Source organism: Bufo bufo, chromosome 10 (genome assembly GCF_905171765.1).
Source record: "Bufo bufo chromosome 10, aBufBuf1.1, whole genome shotgun sequence".
NCBI classification, from domain to species: Eukaryota; Metazoa; Chordata; class Amphibia; order Anura; family Bufonidae; genus Bufo; species Bufo bufo.
Genome location: NC_053398.1, coordinates 130,618,149 through 130,639,032, shown reverse-complemented (window position 1 = coordinate 130,639,032; position 20,884 = coordinate 130,618,149). Strand labels below are relative to the sequence as shown.

Sequence of the window (20,884 nt, the reverse complement as noted above, 5' to 3'; positions counted from 1 at the left end):
GAATGGTCAAAAATCTGGCAACTAAAATTTAATGTTGATAAGTGCAAGATAATGCACCTGGGGCGTAAAAACCCAAGAGCAGAATATAAAATCAGTGATACAGTCCTAACCTCAGTATCTGAGGAAAGGGATTTAGGGGTCATTATTTCAGAAGACTTAAAGGTAGGCAGACCATGTCATAGAGCAGCAGGAGATGCTAGCAGAATGCTTGGGTGTATAGGGAGAGGCATTACCAGTAGAAAGAGGGAGGCGCTCATGCCGCTCTACAGAGCACTAGTGAGACCTCATTTGGAGTATTGTGCTCAGTACTGGAGACCATATCTCCAGAAGGATATTGATACTTTGGAGAGAGTTCAGAGAAGAGCTACTAAACTAGTACATGGATTGCAGGATAAAACTTACCAGGAAAGATTAAAGGACCTTAACATGTATAGCTTGGAAGAAAGACGAGACAGAGGGGATATGATAGAAACTGCTAAATACATAAAGGGCATCAACAAGGTAAAAAAGGAGAGAATATTTAAAAGAAGAAAAACTGCTACAAGAGGACATAGTTGTAATTAGAGGGGCAAAGGGTTAAAAGTAATATCAGGAAGTATTACTTTACTGAGAGAGTAGTGGATGCATGGAATAGCCTTCCTGCAGAAGTGGTAGCTGCAAATACAGTGAAGGGGTTTAAGCGTGCATGGGATAGGCATAAGGCCATCCTTCAAATAAGATAGGGCCAGGGGCTATCCATAGTATTCAGTATATTGGGCAGACTAGATGGGCCAAATGGTTCTTATCTGCCGACACATTCTATGTTTCTATGTTTGTTGGGGGCCTCACTAATCACCAGAATGGGGATTCCAAGCCCCCCTCTTCCTCCTCACTGTCTTGCTAAGCTCAGCTGTCTTTTTCAGTCCCATATACTCTAAATGGAGCAGCATCTCACATACTCAGGCCTCTTGCACACGGCCGTTGTGGTTCCGTTCCATGCATTGGGGACCTCAATTTAGGGTCCCCAATGCACAGGCAACGTCCATGCGGCGGCCGGGATGGATCCAGACCCATTCAACTTGAATGGGTCCGTGATCCGTCCGTTCCGTAAAAAGATAGAACAAGTTCTACTGTTTTGCTGAACAGAAGCACGAATCGGAACCCCATGGAAGCACTCCGTAGTGCTTCCGTAGGGTTCCGATCCGCACTTCTGTTCTGCACCGCATCTTCGGATTTGCGGACCCATTTAAGTGATGCGGAATGCAGACGGTCGGTGCACTGTGTATTGCGGAACCACTGTATGCGGCCCGCAATACGGCCAAGAGAGCACAATGGACGTGTGCAAGAGGCCTCAATCGAAGCTTCTCCAAACTGCTCCATTATATTTATTGGTGGGGCCCCAGCACACTGACATTTATCAGCTATCCTGTGGATTTGGGATAATTATGGAAATACCCCTTTAATCATGGAATATAAAGTATGCCCAATTCGGATAACAGTAATTTCCATCCATATGCTATCCGGACTGCACTCACATAGCTCGTGGACACATTAAAGGGGTTGGTCACTATCTACTACTAGCGGCACATATGCAGGGAACACAACATGCATACAGCTAGGAGTAGGCATTAATAAACTGTCGTCACCGATATCTCAGGGTTTAATATGCCTAATGTTTATTTGCAGGTCTGCTTAGGCTGAGTTCCCACCAGTTATTTGATCAGTTATTTCCATTAGTTATTGTGAGCCACAATAACTGATGAAAATAAATGAGTGTGAGCTAGGCCTTACCTGAGCTCCAAAAACCCGCTACTGACGGCTGTACCATCCATCTGCAACCACCATTCACTTACATTGGCGACGGACCACACATGAACTAGTTCATCAGTGTAAGTGAATGGGACCCTGAATCAGCGGCCAATTTTGAAGCGCAGGGCCACAAAGCAGGTGAGCAAGCCTGCAAGCAAACACAAATTGGGCATATTGTACCATTGGACATCGGTGCTGACGGTTTAACACCTTAAAGACCCTGCCATATTTCACCTTAAGGACCAGGCCATTTTTAGCAAATCTGACATGTGTCACTTTATGTGGTAATAACTTTTAAAAGATTTTACTTATCAAGGCCATTCTGAGATTGTTTTCTTGTCACATATTGTACTTCATGACAGTGGTAAAATGTAGTCAAAAAATTTTAATTTATAAAAAAAATACCTAATTTACAAAAAATTTGAAAAAATTTGCAAATTAGCAAATTTCAATTTCTCTACCTTTATAATAGATAGATTAGTAATAACTCCAAAAATAGTTATTACTTTATATTCCCCATATGTCTACTTCATGTTTGGATCATTTTGTGAATGCCATTTTATTTTTTGGGGACGTTAGAAGGCTTAGAAGTTTAGAAGCAAATCTTTAAATTTTTCTGACAATTTCCAAAACCCACTTTTTAAGGACCAGTTCAGGTCTGAAGTCACTTTGTGAGGCTTACATAATAGAAACCACCCAAAAATGCCCCCATTTTAGAAACTACACCCCTCAAGGTATTCAATTCTTGTGGAACACGTAAAGGGTTAACAAAGTTTGTCAGTTTTACAAACTTTGTTAACCCTTTACGTGTTCCACAAGAATTAATGAAACATGGAGATGAAATTTTAGAATTTCACTTTTTTGGCAGATTTTCCATTTTAATAAAAAAAAATCCGCTAACAAACAAGGGTTAACAGCCAAACAAAACTCAATATTTATTGCCCTGATTCTGTAGCTTACAGAAACACCCCATATGTGGTCGTAAACTGCTGTACGGGCACACGGCAGGGCGCAGAAGGAACGGAATGCTATATGGTTTTTGGATGGCAGATTTCACTGGGATAATTTTAAGCTACCATGTAACATTTGAAGACCCCCTAATGCACCCCTAAAGTAAAAACTCCAAAAAAATACCCCATTTTGGAAACTACGGGATATGGTGGCAGTTTTGTTGGTACTATTTTAGGGTACATATCATTTTTGGTTGCTCTATATTACACTTTTTGTGAGGCAAGATAAAAAATTGCTGTTTTGGCACTGTTTTTATTTTTTGTTATTTACAGTGTTCATCTGACAGGTTAGATCATGTAATATTTTTATACAGCCGGTTTTTACGGACGCGGCGATACCTAATATGTATACTTTTTTTATTTATTTAAGTTTTACACAATAACACAATTAAAGAAAAAAAAAAAAAAAACATGTTTTAGTGTCTCCATATTCTGAGAGCGAAAGTTTTTTTTATTTTTTATGTGATTGTCTTAGGTAGGGTCTAATTTATTGCGGGATCAGATGACGGTGTGATTGGTACTATTTTGGGGTGCGTATGACTTTTTGATCGCTTGCTATTACACTTTTTGTGGTGTAAGTTGACAAAAAATAGCTTTTTAAAAAAATTTTTTTTTTTTTTTACAGTGTTCACCTGAGGGGTTAGTTCATGTGATATTTTTATACAGCAGGTTGTAACGGACATGAAGATACCTAATATGTATCTTCATGTAACAGCATTTTTGAATTTAAAAAAATCATGTTTCAGTGTCTCCATATTTTGTGAGCCCTAGTTTTTTAATTTTTTGGGCGATTGTTTTAGGTAAGGTATAATTTTTGCAGGATGAGATGACGGTTTGATTGGCACTTTTTTGAGGTGCATATGACTTTTTGATCGCTTGCTATTACACCTTTTGTGATGTAAGCTAACAAAAAAATGGCTTTTTTGACACCGTTTTTATTTTATCTTTTTTACGGTGTTCATCTGAGGGGTTAGGTCATGTGGTATTTTTATAGAGCAGGTTCTTACGGACGCGGCAATATCTAATATGTCTACTTTTTTATTTTTTTTACATTTAACACAATAAAAGCATTTTTGAAACAAAAAAAAATATGTTTTAGTGTCTCCATAGTCTAACCCATAGTTTTTTTATTGGCGATTGTCTTAATTAGGGGCTCATTTGTTGCGGGATGAGGTGACGCTTAGATTGGTACTATTTTGGGGGACATACACCTTTTTGATCGCTTTGTGTTGCACTTTTAGTGATGTAAGGTGACAAAAATATATATATTTTTTTAGCACTGTTTTTATTTTTATTTTTTTGACGGTGTTCATCTGAGGGGTTAGGTCATGTGATATTTTTATACAGCCGGTTTTTACGGACGTGGCGATACCTAATATGTTACTTTATTTTGGGAAAAGGATGCTTTTTTTTTTTACTTGGAACTTTTATCATAAAAAAAACTCAATTTTTCACTTTTTTTTACTTTTTATATTTGTCCCACTGTGGGACTTCACCTTTTCAGAGTTTGATCCCTGTTTCAATACATTCTGTATTGTACTGAATTGAACTGTCAGGTCTTAGGCTGGGTTCAGACCTGAGCGTCTTTGATATGCGCGTTTAACGCGCGTTTTTGACGCGCGTTTTTGACTAGCGTTTTTTGCAATAGTAAACGCGCGTTTGACGCGCGTTTGTGTGATTGACTGCAATGTCCTATGGCCACAAACGCGCGTCAAAACGCCCCAAAGAAGCTCAAGTACTTGTTTGAGCGTAGGGCGTTTTACAGCGCTCAAGTGAGAACCAGGGCCATAGGGAAGCATTGGTTTTCATGTGTTGAGCGTTTTACAGCGCGTTTGAACGCGCTGTAAAACGCTCAAGTGTGAACCCAGTCTTACACAGTAAGACGCTGACAGTTGCCTAGGAGACCCAGCCCTCAGGCTGGATCTCCTGGGCTTCCGTAGCTGGCAGCCCCGATGCCTGTGTAAGGCATCGGGGCTGCCATGGCAATCATCAGGTCCCCGCCATCACAGCGCGGGGACCCGATAGGGAAGGGCAGGGAGCGCATACCTCCCATATGCTGCAGTCAGCGCTGATTGCGGCATATGAGGTGTTAATCCACCGGCATCGTGTTATCACCGATGCTGGTGGATGCAGCACGGATCCGGCTGTTAGTAACAGACGGATCCGTGCTGCTGATTGCGGCGCCGCAAGTGGGGGAGAGGAAGGACCTGGAGCGCTAAGTGCCGGCGATTTAGGGCTCATTCAGACGGCCGTATGCTGTCCGCAAAAATACTGAATGCTATCCGTTTTTTTGCGGATCCGCAAAAAAACGGATCCACAAAAAAACGGATAGCATTCAGTATTTTTGCGGACCCATAGACTTCAATGGGGCCATGTCCTGATTTTCACGGACAAGTATAGGACATGTTTCATTTTTTTTGCGGATCCGCAAAAAAACGGATAGCTATCAGTATTTTTGCGGACAGCATACGGCCGTCTGAATGAGCCCTTAGGATGAGCATTCTCGTCCTGGGTCCTTAACGTGTTAAGGGTGCCTTCACACTTGTTGGGAAATTCCACCAGAAAATCAGCAGGTGCCGATTTTTACAAAGTTGCGGATTTTTTTTGCGTGAATTATGGTGCGGATTTCATTGCAGATTTTTTTGCAGTGTGTTCCACTGTAGAATCAATTTCCCTATGAACTGAATGGAGATATTTTCATACAAGAAATCCGCAACATAACATTATTTAGGCTGCAGAATGTAACTTCCACCGCAGAATAAAACAGAAGACAATTTCCAGCCCCCCTAGGATAACATGAGGAAAGTCTTGGTGCTTCATTTATCAAAACTGTCTAACAAGAAAATTGTCTTAGTTGCCCATAGCAACCAGAGTTCACATTTCCCTTTTTTAGAGCTCTGATTGGTTGCTATGGGCTTTCTGTTGTTTTGGAAATTTCCACCATGTGTGAGAGCTCTGTAATAATGCCTATTACTAGCGGCATGCATGTGCTGTTCCGGGCACATGTACAGCTAGAAATAGATAGTGGCCGAACCTCATTAAATGGTGCAATTAGCACTATGGGGCACATTTAAGCCCCCTTCACATGAGCGAGTTTTCTACGTGGGTGCAATGTGTGACGTGAACGCATAGCACCCGCACTGAATCCTGACCCATTTATTTCAATGGGTCTGTGTACATGAGCGGTTTTTTTTCACGCATCAGTTCTGTGTTGCGTGAAAAACGCAGCATGTTCTATATTCGGCGTTTTTCACGCAGCCCTGGCCCCATAGAAGTGAATGGGGCTTCAGTTTTTTAATCACACATGTGAAAGACGGATCAAAACGCATTGTACCCGCGTCGAAAAAACTGAACGCAATCGCAGACAAATCTGACTGAACTTGCTTGCAAAATGGTGCGAGTTTCCCTGAACGCATCCGGACCTAATCCGTCACGCTGTCCTTTGTTTCCCCCTGCGCTGCTGGAGGATAAGCCTAATTTATGACAAGTCATTCCCCTCATCATGAATTTTGCTATCCTCCAGCAGCCATGTGCCCCAGCATTGCCCCTGCCCAACTGTTGAAAAGTTTTTGACACCAGCTGTGTGACTTATTATTGTTGTATGGGCTGTCAAAAAGGGAACTTGTGACTATTTTTTCGTCTAAGGCTACTTTCACACTCGCGTTTGGTGCGGATCCGTCTGGTATCTGCACAGACGGATCCGCACCTGTAATGCAAACACTTGTATCCGTTCATAACGGATCCGTTTGCATTATTCATTAAAAAAAAAGTCTAAGTCAAAACGGATCCGTCTTGACTTACATTGAAAGTCAATAGGGGACGGATCCGTTTTCAATTGCACCATATTGTGTCAATGAAAAACGGATCCGTCCCCATTGACTTACATTGTAAGTCAGGACGGATCCGTTTGGCTCCGCATCGTCAGACGGTCACCAAAACGCTGCAAGCTGCGTTTAAGTGACCGTCTGAAAAACGCAACGGAGACCAAACGCAGTCAAATTGATGCATTCTGAGCGGATCCTTATCCATTCAGAATGCATTGGGGCTGAACTGATCCGTTTTGGGCCGCTTATGAGAGCCCTGAAACGGATCTCACAAGCGGACCCAGAAACGCCAGTGTAAAAGTAGACTAAAATAGTCGCAGGTCCCTTGATAAATAACTCCCTACAGCGTTTTAGTCTCAGAAAACTGCAGCATTCTTTTCGGTGTACATTTATTTACTTATTCAAATGAATGGGTCCAGAAACCAAAGGGATGCATCCGGACTCTATAATGACATATCCATGTTTTGTGAAAGGAAAGGGACGGTTGCTTGAATCTAGCATTACAAGGTGTTTGGATGTGTGACCGTGAACAGCTAGTCTGCAGATTTTAGTGACTTCACTGACTTCAAGGGGAAGCCGGGCTTTGTTCCATTGTGCATGTCACTGTTTAGATGTAGACATGGCTGGTCAGCGAGGGAGGAAGCATCTGTAGTTTGCTCGCTTACAATGTGCTTCCTTCTCTATCTGCTTATTAGATTTGTGATACAAGAAGCACATACAGGTGTGCACTAGGCAAGTTATGGCTATGATGAAGTGTCAAAGGTAGATCTCCCAGGTGTGAAGCAGAAAGCTCTTGGTCCATACACAAAAGCTATACCTAGTACCCACACAATAACCCTATATGATGACTTCACACTACATTATAGTCATTTCCAACTTCTGGCTCTATAGCTACCGTAAAGTCACAGGCTGGAGGCCACTGCCATATAGGATCTATATACAATATAAAAATCCAGCTATAACGAATATATTAAGAGCGCTCTATATAGAACGACCCCATCGCTATGCAATCATTAGAGCTTCACATATAAAGCTGCTCATTGGGGGCTACGAATGGGTCGTGTCCACATGTGACTGCTACTGCTGCACCCGGTATAACTAGGACTCTGGATGGGTCACAGCTCAATGATCAAAAATCACAGAAGTAGACAAGAAACAATTACCGGTACAAAGAAAGAGTAAAGGAGTTCAAAGAAAAAGAGTGCTTTTTCCCCATTTCTGTTCCCCATATCTGGCATCTACTTGGCCACTTTCATACCAGATTAAAAGGAAATTTACTTTACACACTCCCATCTATAACTAGGACATGAAGTGTTGCAATGTAATGCAGATTCTGCCACCTAGTGGAAATGTTGTTGAACTGCAGGGCTATAATGACCAACGAGCTGTAGAAAAATATCAAAAAATAAATGAATAAATAAAAAGGGGGCAAAAACCAATTTAGTCTCTATATAACCCACGTATATGCTAAGAGCTAGTTACAGTATTTTGCCTATAAAGTACTGTAGTCTATGAACAGGGCTCACCATACGCTGGCAAGTCGACGTATCATTGACAGATTACAGGTATAGTAGGAGTAAGATTTCTATGGCTGTACTGTGAACATTGGTTTGAAGATAGATTCAGACCTAACAAATGCAGAATCTCCGTCAAAAATCTGCAATTGCAGAGGTGACCAACCTCAACATTTTCACATTAGGAAAAAACTGTATGAAAACTGCAATAATGGAGGCTGGATGCAATTCTCATTAATGCTATGATTTTACTGTGACTGACAGATATTTACTCAAGAGCTGCACTCACTATTCTGCTGTTGCAGTCACCGTGTAACATACATTACTTCATCCTGTATTATACTCCAGAGCTGCACTCACTATTCTGCTGGTGCAGTCAGTGTACATACATTACTTATCCTGTACTGATCCTGAGTTACATCCTGAATTATACTCCAGAGCTGCCCTCACTATTCTGCTGGTGGAGTCACTGTGTATATACATTACTTATCCTGTACTGATCCTGAGTTACAGTGTATATACTGTATTATATTCCAGAGCTGCACTCACTATTCTGCTGGTGGAATCACAGGGGCACATTTACTTAAGTGTTGACATCCTTTTTTAGTATAAAAAATGCTGTTTTAGACAGTATTATTTTTAGTTGCATTTACTACTGAAATTGAGCCTGTTTTTGAGGCTTTTGCGCCTTCTTTGAATACTTAGATTTTTTTAGACTAATTGAAAGTTTTCTAATTTTTGTGATTTTTTTTTTCTGACCTATTTTTGTAGGTGTGCCTTTTATGTACCTAAATTTGTCTCAAAAACAGTCTATTCCACCCCAGGGCTCTCGTACTTTTCTTTGTTTGTTTTGAGTAGTGAAGTGCGACTTTTTTTGCATTAAAAGTAGCACTTTCCTGGAGACATGCAACTTTTTGCCGTAAAGATATGACTTTTTTCATGCGCAAATAATTGTGCAGAGTATTTGTTAAAAGTCACCCATCAGTTTATGAATGAGACGAGGCGTACTTTTTTTAGTCTGAACTCTGATGGTTCTTTTTCAGTTAGGGCTCTTTCACACGAGCGGATCCCGTGATGGGTAATCCACTTCGTAAAAGAGAGCCAAGTCCCGCTCCGGACAGCAGAGACATGGAGCATTAACATGATTGATAATGCTCTTTACCTCTCTGTGACTTTTGTACTACAAAATCACAGTGCCAATTTTATCTCACTGTGATTTTGTAGTAAAAAGATCAGAGAGGCACGGAGCATTATCAATCATATTAATGCTTCGTGTCTCTGCTGTCCGGAACGGCGCTTGGCTCTCTTTCATGCAGCGGATTACCCGCACGGCATCCACTCATGTAAAAGAGCCCTTAGGCCCCTTGCAGACGAGCGTGTCCGGATAAGGTCTGGATGCGTTGCGGCAAACCCGCGCGAGTAGGTACGCAATTGCAGTCAGTTTTGACTGCGATTGCGTTCCGTTGTTGTTCAGTTTTGCACGCGCGTGATAAAAAATGTGGTATAATGTGGTACCCAGACCCGAACTTCTTCACAGAAGTTCAGGTTTGGGTTCAAGGTTGTGTAGATTGTATTATTTCCCCTTATAACATGGTTATAAGGGAAAATAATAGCATTCTGAATACAGAATGCATAGTACAATAGGGCTGGAGGGGTTAAAAAAATAATAATAATAATTTAACTCACCTTAATCCACTTGATCGCGCAGCCTTCTCTTCTGTCTTCTTCTTTGAGGAATAGGACCTTTGATGACGTCACTGCGCTCATCACATGGTCCATCACATGGTCATTTACCATGGTGATGGATCATGTGACGGACCATGTGATGAGCGTAGTGACGTCATCAAAGGTCCTTTTCCTGTGCACAGCAAAGAAGACAGAAGAGAAGCCGGGCTGCGCGATCAAGTGGATTAAGGGGAGTTAAATTTTTTTTAATTTTTTTTTAACCCCTCCAGCCCTATTGTACTATGCATTCTGTATTAAGAATGCTATTATTTTCCCTTATAACCATGTTATAAGGGAAAATAATAATGATCGGGTCCCCATCCCGATCGTCTCCTAGCAACAGTGCGTGAAAATCTCACCGCATCCGCACTTGCTTGCGATTTTCACGAGCCCCATTCAATTCTATGGGGCCTGCGTTGCGTTAAAAACTCAGAATATAGAACATGCTGCGATTTTCACGCAACGCACAAGTGATGCGTGAAAATCACCGCTCATGTGCACAACCCCATAGAAATGAATGGGTCCGGATTCAGTGCGGGTGCACTGCGTTCAACTCACGCATCGCATCCGTGCGGAATACTCGCCCGTGTAAAAGGGGCCTTAGACAGGTTCTTATTCATTTAGACTGCTCTAATTAGTACGTGCATGAAAAAAGTCACATCTGTGCAGAAAAAAGTTGCATGTCTCTCGGAAAGTGCGACTTTTAATGCAAAGAAATCGCACTTCACTCCAAACAGCCAGAGAAAAGTATGCCAGCCCTGTAGTAAAGTAGAAATTAGGCTCTTTTTGCAACAAATACAGTCGCAAAATAAGACACAACTACATAACTGGGTCAGAAAAGACAGAAAACTTCTGAATTTGTTTAAAAAAAATATCAAAATAGGCAAACAAGGCACAACACCCTCAAAAAGAGGCTTAATTTCAGTAGTAAATGCGACAAAATAAGACTAAGACAGAATTTTTTAGACGAAAAACAGGCGCAAACACTTGAGTAAATGTGCCCTATTACCTTCCCTGTATAATAGTAATAACACAAACCTAACAGAATCCTTATAAAACAAGTAGCACAGCTATAATTCACCTACCTGAAACATGACTGTAAAAAACACCACCACAATCGTAGTTGCCACAAAATAGTCTTTAGCTTTCACTTTTCTCCCATCTAGCAAAATGACTAGAGCAAAGGCGACTGCGCCCCGAATGCCACCGTACGACATCACAACTTGGTCTATCCTGTCCAGTGGGAGGAGTCTAAAGTGGTTTAAAACGCATGTCTGCAGCACAACACCTAGGATAGAAAATGTGATTATTTCCTAATTTGCTTCGCTTTAACTTCCGTCATCGTCAATTCTGGGAGAATTTTAAAAGGCCTTTAGGAGGCCAGCAAGAAGACATCCCCCAACGTATTACTTAAAATGTCCAGCCTGCATCGTACTCCAGAGCTGCAGTCAAAATTCAGCTCTGAAGCCTGCAGAATTAGTGAATACAGCTGTAGACTACTATACTATACACATAGTAATTATGAAAATGTATGCATTTAGAAATATTTAAAGGGAAAAAAATGCAAAAACTCACCAACAGCCCTGAACACAAAGATGAAGAGGAGTGTGGACAGCACCAGGGCCGTGTCCCACATCCACTTGGAGGTGTCCACTGCTGATATTCCAAGGAAAATGAAGATGATCGTCTCAGAGCTGCTGGCTAAAGTCTTCATCGTGTACTTGACAGTGGTCCTGGACTTGTTGGAGATGTTTGCTTCAACATATTTTTTGCAGCACAAGCCACAGAATGTCACCCTGTGCAGAGATTATAAAGATTTCTACCATTACGTAGCTTTCACTATACATATAACCACGAATCTATGGTAAAAAAAAACTACATCTCTCATGATTAATGATTAACCAAATGGAAAAACATGAACCACCAGCAACCCTCTACCCAGAGCAAACAGATTACCTGTATTTTCCAACTGTAACACTAGATGGAGCTCCGACTTTGCACTTTCTTTGGGCCTCACATTTTTTGATGTTTTGATTATAACTTGCAGCATATGGAACATTTATTGTGTTGTGAACCCCATTACTCAAAAGTACAGGCTCTAAAACTGGCAGATCTTCTAGAAAGGCAGCTCAAGCATAATCACCGTGTAGTGAAAAATTCTGACACCTCCCCACTTAGGCCCCTTTCACACAAGCAAGTTTTCCGCGCGGGTGCAATGCGTGACGTGAACACATAGCACCCGCACTGAATCCTGGCCTATTCATTTAAATGGGGCTGTGTACATGAGCGTTTTTTTTTCATGCATCAGTTCTGCGTTGCGTGAAAAACACAGCATGTTCTATATTCTGTGTTTTTCACACAGCCCTGGCCCCATCCGCAAGTGCGGATGCAGTGCGTTTTTCACTGATGGTTGCTAACGCATTGCACCCGCGCTGAAAAAACTGAACGCAATTGCAGACAAAACTGACTGAACTTGCTTGCAAAATGGTGCGAGTTTCCCTGAATGCACCCTGAAAGCATCCGGAGCCAATCCGTCACGCCCATGTGAAAGAGGCCTTACTTTGTAGTTTAATTGCTCGCCACTTTCAAGATCTCTGCTTGCTCATTTTTGTTTACATTCTGAGACTAGAAACCTGAAATGATCTAGCTCTGATTAATAGCTGCAGGGTTCATAACAGTGTCTCAGAGCTGTTAATGTTTTTCTGGGTTCTCAGCTGCTGGAGGCAGTCAAGGGTTTTTATATTATGACAACAAGCAAAGATATTGAAAAGTTAAAAAAAAAATTTTGTTAGGCTACTTTCATATCTGTGCTTTCCCTTTCCAATATTGAGATCCATCATAGGATCTCAATAGCGGGGAAAAACACTTCCGTTTTGTCCCCATTCATTCTCAATGGGGACAAAACTCAATTGAACGAAACGGAATACACCAGAACGAATTCTGTTCCATTTATTTGCATCCCCATTGTGCACAGAATAACGCTGCAAGCAGCGTTTTTATATCCACGATGTGGTTCGAACAAGACGTCAGGACTCACAATGTAAGTCAATGGGGACGGAAACGTTTTCTCTGACACAATAGAAAACTGATCCGTCCCCAATTCACTTTCAGTGGTGTTCATGACAGATCAGTCATTGGGGCGACTGGCTTTTTATTTTTTAATTTTTTTACGGTATTCACCTGAGGGGTTAGGTCATGTGATATTTTTATATAGCAGGTTCTTATGGACGCGGCGATACCTAATATGTCTACTTTATTTTTATTTATGTAAGTTTTACACAATGACTTCATTTTTAAAACAAAAAAATCATGTTTTAGTGTCTCCATAGTCTGAGAGCCATAGTTTTTTCAGTTTTTGGGCGATTGTCTTAGGTAGCGGCTCATTTTTTTGCGGGATGAGGTGATTGGTACTATTTTGGGGGGCATACGCCTTTTTGATCACTTGGTGTTGCACTTTTTGTGATGTAAGGTGACAAAAATTGCTTTTTTTTTTACACCTTTTTATTTTATGTATTTTATGGTATTTATCGGACAGGGTGGATCATGTGATATATTTATAGAGCCGGTCATTACGGACGCGGCGATACCTAATGTGTGTGTTTTTTTTTTCTTCTTCTGTTTTTTATTATAAAATAAGGGCAAAGGGGCGTTTTTTTTTCTTTTTTTACTTTATTAATTTTATTACTTTATTAATTTTATTAAAAACCCATTTTTTTTTACTTTACTGTATTGTAATGCATTGCCTGTAAGTGTATGAGTCACACACTAACAGGTTGCCTAGGAGACGCAGCCTGAGGCTGGATCTCCTCAGCTCCCGTAGAAGGCAGGTCCCGATGCCATGCAAGGCATTGGGCAGCCTCTGCACGGCATCGGGCTGCCTTCTGAGACATCGAGTCCCCGCCACAGCAGTGCGAGGACTCGATAGGCTCCCTCAAACACAAACCCCTTCTATGCCGCGGTCAGCGGCATAGAAGGGGTTAACCCGCAGCGATCGCCGATACGAGAAAGGGGGGGGGGGGTCACAGGATTTCAGCAGGCACCCAGTTCCGATTACCACCCGCCGCGCGCCGGTGATCGGAAATACACAGGGAGTACAGGTACGCCCTGTGTCCTTAAGTACCGGGACATCAGGGCGTACCTGTACGCCCTATGTCCCCAAGAGGTTAAAGTAACTACAACCGGATCCATTCATAACGGATGCAGACTGTTGTATTCTCATGACGGAAGCATTTCTGCTGATCCATGCCTTACATACACTTTTGCCCCCCTCCTACGTCATGCCATAATCATTTTTTGGACGTGTACAGGACCCCTGCAGTGCATACTGCACATTACTGCAGACACGTGGGCTCCAGCTGATAATGCTTTGTATTTGCAGAGAAGCAGGTCATGCGATGAGTCACGGAGAAGCTCTGATTTCACCTTTTCCTTTTCACATTGCTTGTGACTCAGCTTTTCCATTATTATTTTTTTTTATAAGGCAGAGAGAAAGTGAGGAAAAGCAAGAACGGGTGCGATATGGGGAAGCGGCTCCACATCTGACTCTACACTGAGATGCTGTTAATGGAATTTTAAATAAAATTTTTTAATCAAAGTCGTTGCTCATTCTGCACATTGTACTGGAAGCGTCCATCCCGGGGCTAGGACCATAAGAACATATATCAGATCTCATCTGGATTACATATTAAGTCTGCGCCAGGATTAATTGGGCCATTGAAAGACACTGGTCCCCCTTTGTAAACCACTGTCTTAGAACCACTTACCAACCCATCTCTTCTATACTTCCATACACATCTCTTACGATGTCTGCCATAGTTTACATACTGGTAGCATCCAATGTTGTCTGATTGTTTCTGTGATGCTGCTGGGGCCGATGCCGTCACCACATGGTGACATTACCAGAAACCAACAAAGGTGACTTTTTTTCCTGCTATCCTTTCGACGGTCATCTATAGAGACCTGCAGAGCACTAGAGCTTGTACAGCACTTTCCTGACAGCAGAATTTATTTATGTGCTGCATCAGAGAAATCTGGACCTTTACACAGTTATATAGTAAGATAGCTGGTATAGCATACCATTTTTTGTTTATATTAACCCCTCCAGCACCCCTGATATCAGCATGGGAGCATTTTTTTCGTTTAGATTATTACACTGCTAGGGAGAGGCTTCTGGTGCCGTCACTGGCTCTGATGGGCAGGCTTTAGCGCTGCCCTAGCCATTTTATACCCTAGGGCAGCACTAAAGCCCGCCCATTAGTGCTGGTGACATCACTAGGCCCACTGCTCGACGAAAGCCTCTGCCTAGAGGTCCCCATGGAGATCTCTGTACGTCACCGGATCTCCAAAAAATGCCTTTCCCCTGTGCGATTTAACGCAGGGCAAAGGAGAGCATCGGAGCAAGAAATAATCAGAGCTCAACCCAGACAACCCCTTTAAGCTTGTCTTTTTTTAAAGTAAAAAAAGACTGGGGTATTTCAAATACCTGTCTTTAAATTGCCTCAAATTTATGATCTCTTAATAAATCAGCTTAGGCTACTTTCACACTAGCGTTTCTATTATCCGGTATTGAGATCCGTCATAGGGGCTCAATACCGGAGAAAAACGCTTCCGTTTTGTTCCCATTCATTGTCAATGGGGACAAAACATAACTGAACAGAACGGAGAGCTCCAAAATGCATTCTGTTCCGTTTGGTTGTGTTCCCATAACGGACAGCAAACCACAGCAAGCTGCGGTTTTCTATCCGTCATAGGATGCGGAGCAAGATGGATCCGTCATGACCAACAATGCAAGTCAATGGGGACGGATCTGTTTAACTCTGACACAATAGAAAACAGATCCGTCCCCCACTGACTTTCAATGGAGTTCATGACGGATCCGTCTTGGCAATGTTAAAGATAATACAACCGGATCCGTTCATAACGGATGCAGATGGTTGTATTAACAGTAACAGATCCAGCAAAAACGCTAGTGTGAAAGTAGCCTTAGGCTACATGCACACGACCGTTGTTCTGGTACGCATCCGAGCCGCAGTTTTTGTGGTTCGGGTGCGGACCCCTTCACTTCAATGGGGCCGCAAAAGATGTGGACAGCACTCTGTGTGCTGTCCGCATCCCTTGCTCCGTTCCGCGGCCCCGCTAAAAAAATATAACATGTCCTATTCTTGTCCGTTTTGCGGACAAGAATAGGCATTTCTACAATGGGCCGCTTGGTCCGTTCTGCAAATTGCGGAAGGCACACGGGCAGCTTCCCTGTTTTGCGGACCGCAAAAAACTGAACGGTCGTGTGCATGAGGCCTTTGTGGTATTTGGCTTAAGTCTGACCTCTAGTGGTTGTTTTCTTCTAAGACATGTCCATATTCGCTAAGACTTGTCTCATTGGTTTGCTCATGAAAAAAAATCACAACTCTCTCTCTTTCAATGCAAAAAACTGCGCACGTTCCCCCTCAAAACACACATGAAAAATAAGCCTGGTCAGGAGCAGAGTAGAAATAAGACTGTTTATGCGCCTAATTCAGGTGCACAAAAAGGTGCACCAACATAAATACATCAAAAATAAGGCGCAAAACAAAGACCACTCCAAAATTAGTCTCAAAATATGAATTAGACTAACAAGGTCTGAAACAGCTTTTAACTCCTGAAAACAGGTGCAAACCCTATAGTAGTAGTGCCCCAAAGTATTTATTCTGTATGTATAGATAGGAGCATAGCCATTGTGACCCATTCGTTACACTTCACGTTGCATCAAGAAAATGATGCAAAAATAGAAACAGGGTCACTAACCCCCTCATTAAAGTACCTGTCCGATTCTTGATTGCTAGCTTTTAGATCCAGTCATATACTAGTACAGGTCTGCCTACGGCTGGTAGAATGCACTCACGCTAATATAGAAGAAAGCGACACCATCTCTGCGGTGAGGTGGGCGAGATAGGCAATCACGAAGATGAACAGAGGTTCTATGATGCGGACACGCTTTGTAAACCGGGTGATGAGGGCGAGCAGGAAAGCAAACACTAAACCAACGGCTGTTCCTCCAAGACTCACCACAAAGAAGGAGCCTGAGAATGCAGTAAGATATAGAGAAATGGAACAAGAAAGCAAAGGCAAAAGGTCACAACATCACGTAATCACACATGGTCATCCTGTCATATACACTTGTGGTATGATGACAGACAGAGCCTGAAGCTCCTTGGTCCTTCAGTACTGTCTCTACAGGTCAGCATGAGGATTCATGAAAGGATGGTTTGCTGAGAACTTCACTGCACATACCCTGTAGTCATGACCTCAACCTTATTAACATTAGAGCCAGTCAGAACATATCCAATTATCAACCATGTTTTCAAAAACGAATGAAAGACTAGGGCTACACGGTGACATTTATTGCAATGATAGTCTATGGTGTCGCACTGCAACATGCTGCGACTGCGAAAGTTGCAAAAATCCATCCAAGTTTGATTTTTTTGTGACTGTCACGTCACAGTATGTCGAAGTGCAACACCATACACTATCGTTACAATAAATGTTGCATTCGTGAGACACATGTTGCAATGTAGTTGTAGCCTTTTTGTTTCGCAACCGTGTAGCCCTAGCCTAAATCATGGACCTTATACGTAGGCAGATTCTGATCGGATCACCTTGACCATATATACTGTATATAATGCCTGTCCAAAAAAAAAAAGTCACACCCAAAAAAAAAATACTCTTTCACAATTTGAGCACGATGAATCCTGGCATTGTCATCTTGGAATATGTCCGTGCGATCAGAGAAGAACAAATCCATTGATGGAATAACCTGGTCCTTCAGTATGTTCAGGTAGTCCGCGGACCTCATTCTTGGAGCACATACTGTTGCTGAACCTAGACCTGACTAACTGCAGCAACCCCAGATCATAGAACTGCCCCCCACAGGCTGGTACAGTAGGCACTAGGCATGATGAGGGCAACACTTCATCTGCCTCTCTCCTTACCCTGATGCACCCATCACTCTGGAACAGGGTAAATCTGGACTCATCAGACCACATCACCTTCTTCCATTGCTCCAGAGTCCAATCTTTATGCTCTTGAAGCCTTTTTTTCTGGTTTGCATCACTGATTAGGGCCATTCACACGTCTGAAATTTCGTTCCGCATTTTGCGGAACAAACATTGCCGTGTCCGTGTTTTGCGGATCCGTGGATCCGCAAAACACATTGCGGATGTGTGAATGGAGCCTTAGTGGTTTTCTTTTGGCTACACAGCTGTTCAGTCCCAATCCCTTGAGTTCCCTTCGCATTGTGCGTGTGGATATGCTCTTACTTTCACTATTAAACGTAGCCCCGAGTTCTACTGTTGTTTTTCTTCGATTTGATTTCACCAAACGTTTAAGTGATCGCCGATCACGATCATTCAGGATTTTTTTTACCGCCACATTTCTTCCTCGAATACGCCACATTCCTTCCAGTTTTTAATAATGCGTTGGACAGTTATTAACCCAATTTTAGTAGTTTCTGCAATCTTCTTAGATGTTTTCTCTGCTTGATGCATGCCAATGATTTGACCCTTCTCAAACAGACTGACATCTTTTCCCACGACCACGAGATGTGTCTTTCGAAAAGTTTGTTTAAGAAATGAGAAGCAACTCATTGCACCAGTTGGGGTTAAATAACTTATTGCCAGCTGAAAGATAATCGCCCATGCAGTAATTATCCAATATGAGGCTCATAACTATTTGCTTAGTTAAATCCAGGTGGCGACTTTTTTTTTGGACAGGCAGTGTATGTTCCACGGGACAGATAGGATGAGCATTTTCTGCCATGGAACTGTGTGTAAAATCCACAGTGGCAGTAAAGTGTATGAGATTTAACAAATCTCATCCAAATGTTGCAGAAAAGTCCACAGCAGAAACTGACCTGCAGAGTAGATTTTGAATCTGCAGCATGGCAATTCGTGCAACTGTGGATTTCACCTCTTTAATTGCAGATTTTGCAGTGGATTTGCAGCCATATCCAGGCAAGAAATTAGCTGCCACATGTGAACTTATAAATCACTGTAGTACGGAACGCTATAGGAATTAGATAAAACTAATACTTTATTAAATTTACAAAAAATTGTGTGAGGAAAGGAAACCTACTAACTATATAAAAAATTCTAAGTGACCAGATCCATCCACGGTTCCTGAGGCGGATCGAGGTATCACATGGGAAGCCACGATCAGCGGTACCGCTCAGGTGTGGATAAGGTCACCAAGAAATCCACTTCTGGTGCACTACTAATGGTTGCAGCACCACGCCATTAGGCTGTAGTAGTCTGACACAACCAAAAGTGTGTACCGTGGCACGGACGAGGTGCTCTGCTCAAACACCCAGTTTAGATGGCCCTGGACTAAATTAACAAACTAATCCATTGATAAACATCTACTCATTGGACCCGACCATGATCAAGAACCACCTGTTCAGGGATATGACCCAGATGTCTGAATGTCGGCCCTGTGAGCACGAATCAAGGGACACTAACTACCTGGGTGTAAGCAAAAGGCTTGAGTGCACCTGTTCACATACTACAGAGGGCTGGATTGACGCAGACCACTTCTGTTGTGTAAACGCAAATCAAGCGCAATTAAAAAAACATGGGTTTGGCCCCACTAATCGCTTTGACGCGTTTCGCCATGTTTGGCTCGTCAGGAGCATAAAATGTGGGTAGAAGGACAAACAAACAAGTGAGCTGCTGACCTCCGTGACAGAGGCTGCAGCTATCAGCACTGAATGGCCGTACGCGGCCGCAAGGACACGCGCTATATAAGGAGGAGACTCCTCCCCTCTTCTGGATCAAGCCCCTGGGGCGGCCAATAAGGAAGCAGGAGGCGCGGCAACGCCACAGCAACCAACCCGCCCCACTTACCCGCCCCCTCTGTGAGACGATCACAGGCGAATGTCAAAACATTTGCATACTTAAGCTGGTTTCACACGGGCGTTGCGGGAAAAGGTGCGGGTGCGTTGCGGGAACATGCACGATTTTTCCGCGCGAGTGCAAAACATTGTAATGCGTTTTGCACTCGCGTGAGAAAAATCGCGCATTTTTGGTACCCAAACCCAAACTTCTTCACAGAAGTTCGGGCTTGGGATCGGTGTTCTGTAGATTGTATTATTTTCCCTTATAACATAACATGGTTAGAAGGGAAAATAATAGAATTCTGAATACAGAATGCATAGTACCAGGGCCGGCTCCAGGTTCATGTGGGCCCTTGGGCGATAAATCCCAGTGGGCCCCCATGAGGCATTTTTTTACATTGACATGTCCCCCTGTGGCTCCTACACGGTATAATGACCCCCAGTGGCCCCTATACAGTATAATGACTACTAGTGGCCCTTCACACAGTATAATGAACCCCCAATTCCCCCCCCCCCACTGTATAATGACCACCTGTGGCCCTGCATTCAGAATAATAACCCCCAGTCGCCCCCATTTAGAATAATGACCCCCAGTAGCCCCCACACTGGGGGAATACTGTATGGAGGGGGCTCTGGGGGTATTTATACTGAATGGAGGGTCATTGGTGATCATTATACTAAATGGGGGACACTGGGGGTCATTATACTATGTAAAGGGCCCTCACAGTATAATGACCCCACAGTGGCCCTCCATTCAGAATAATGACCCCCAGTCGCCCCCACACTGGGGGTTATACTGTATGGAGGGGGCACGAGGGGTTATTATATTTAATGGGGGCTCTGGTGGTCATTATGCTAAATGGAGGGTCAATGGGGATCATTATACTAAATGGGGGGCACTGGGAGTCATTATACTGTGTAAGGGACCCTCACAGTGTGATGAATGACCCCCCAGTGGCCCCCTCACATACCTATCATTGCAGGGGAGCTGGTGGTCCTGTCATTCACTAACCGCAGCTCCCTGCGCTCCTTCTCTCCTCCGGCCCGCTGCAGCAGTGAGCCAGGCCTGGAGGAGAGAAGGAGATGTGCAGTGATGGAGCTAGAACTGACTGGGCCCCACAGCGAAATTTAGTACGCCCCCCTCCCCCCCAATGTGTGTTC

General features: G+C 43.0%; 1 protein-coding gene across 1 annotated transcript in view; it reads right to left on the bottom strand.

Annotated features, from left to right (window-relative positions):
- SLC9A5 (solute carrier family 9 member A5) overlaps nucleotides 1–20,884 on the bottom strand; it is a 108,677-nt gene that overhangs the window by 42,672 nt on the left and 45,121 nt on the right. The window contains exons 5-7 of the mRNA XM_040408953.1: nucleotides 16,739–16,916; nucleotides 11,437–11,657; nucleotides 10,947–11,149 (exon numbers count right to left, since the gene is read on the bottom strand). Of these exons, the coding sequence (XP_040264887.1) occupies nucleotides 10,947–11,149; nucleotides 11,437–11,657; nucleotides 16,739–16,916 (602 nt within the window). The remainder of the gene's footprint in view (nucleotides 1–10,946; nucleotides 11,150–11,436; nucleotides 11,658–16,738; nucleotides 16,917–20,884) is intronic.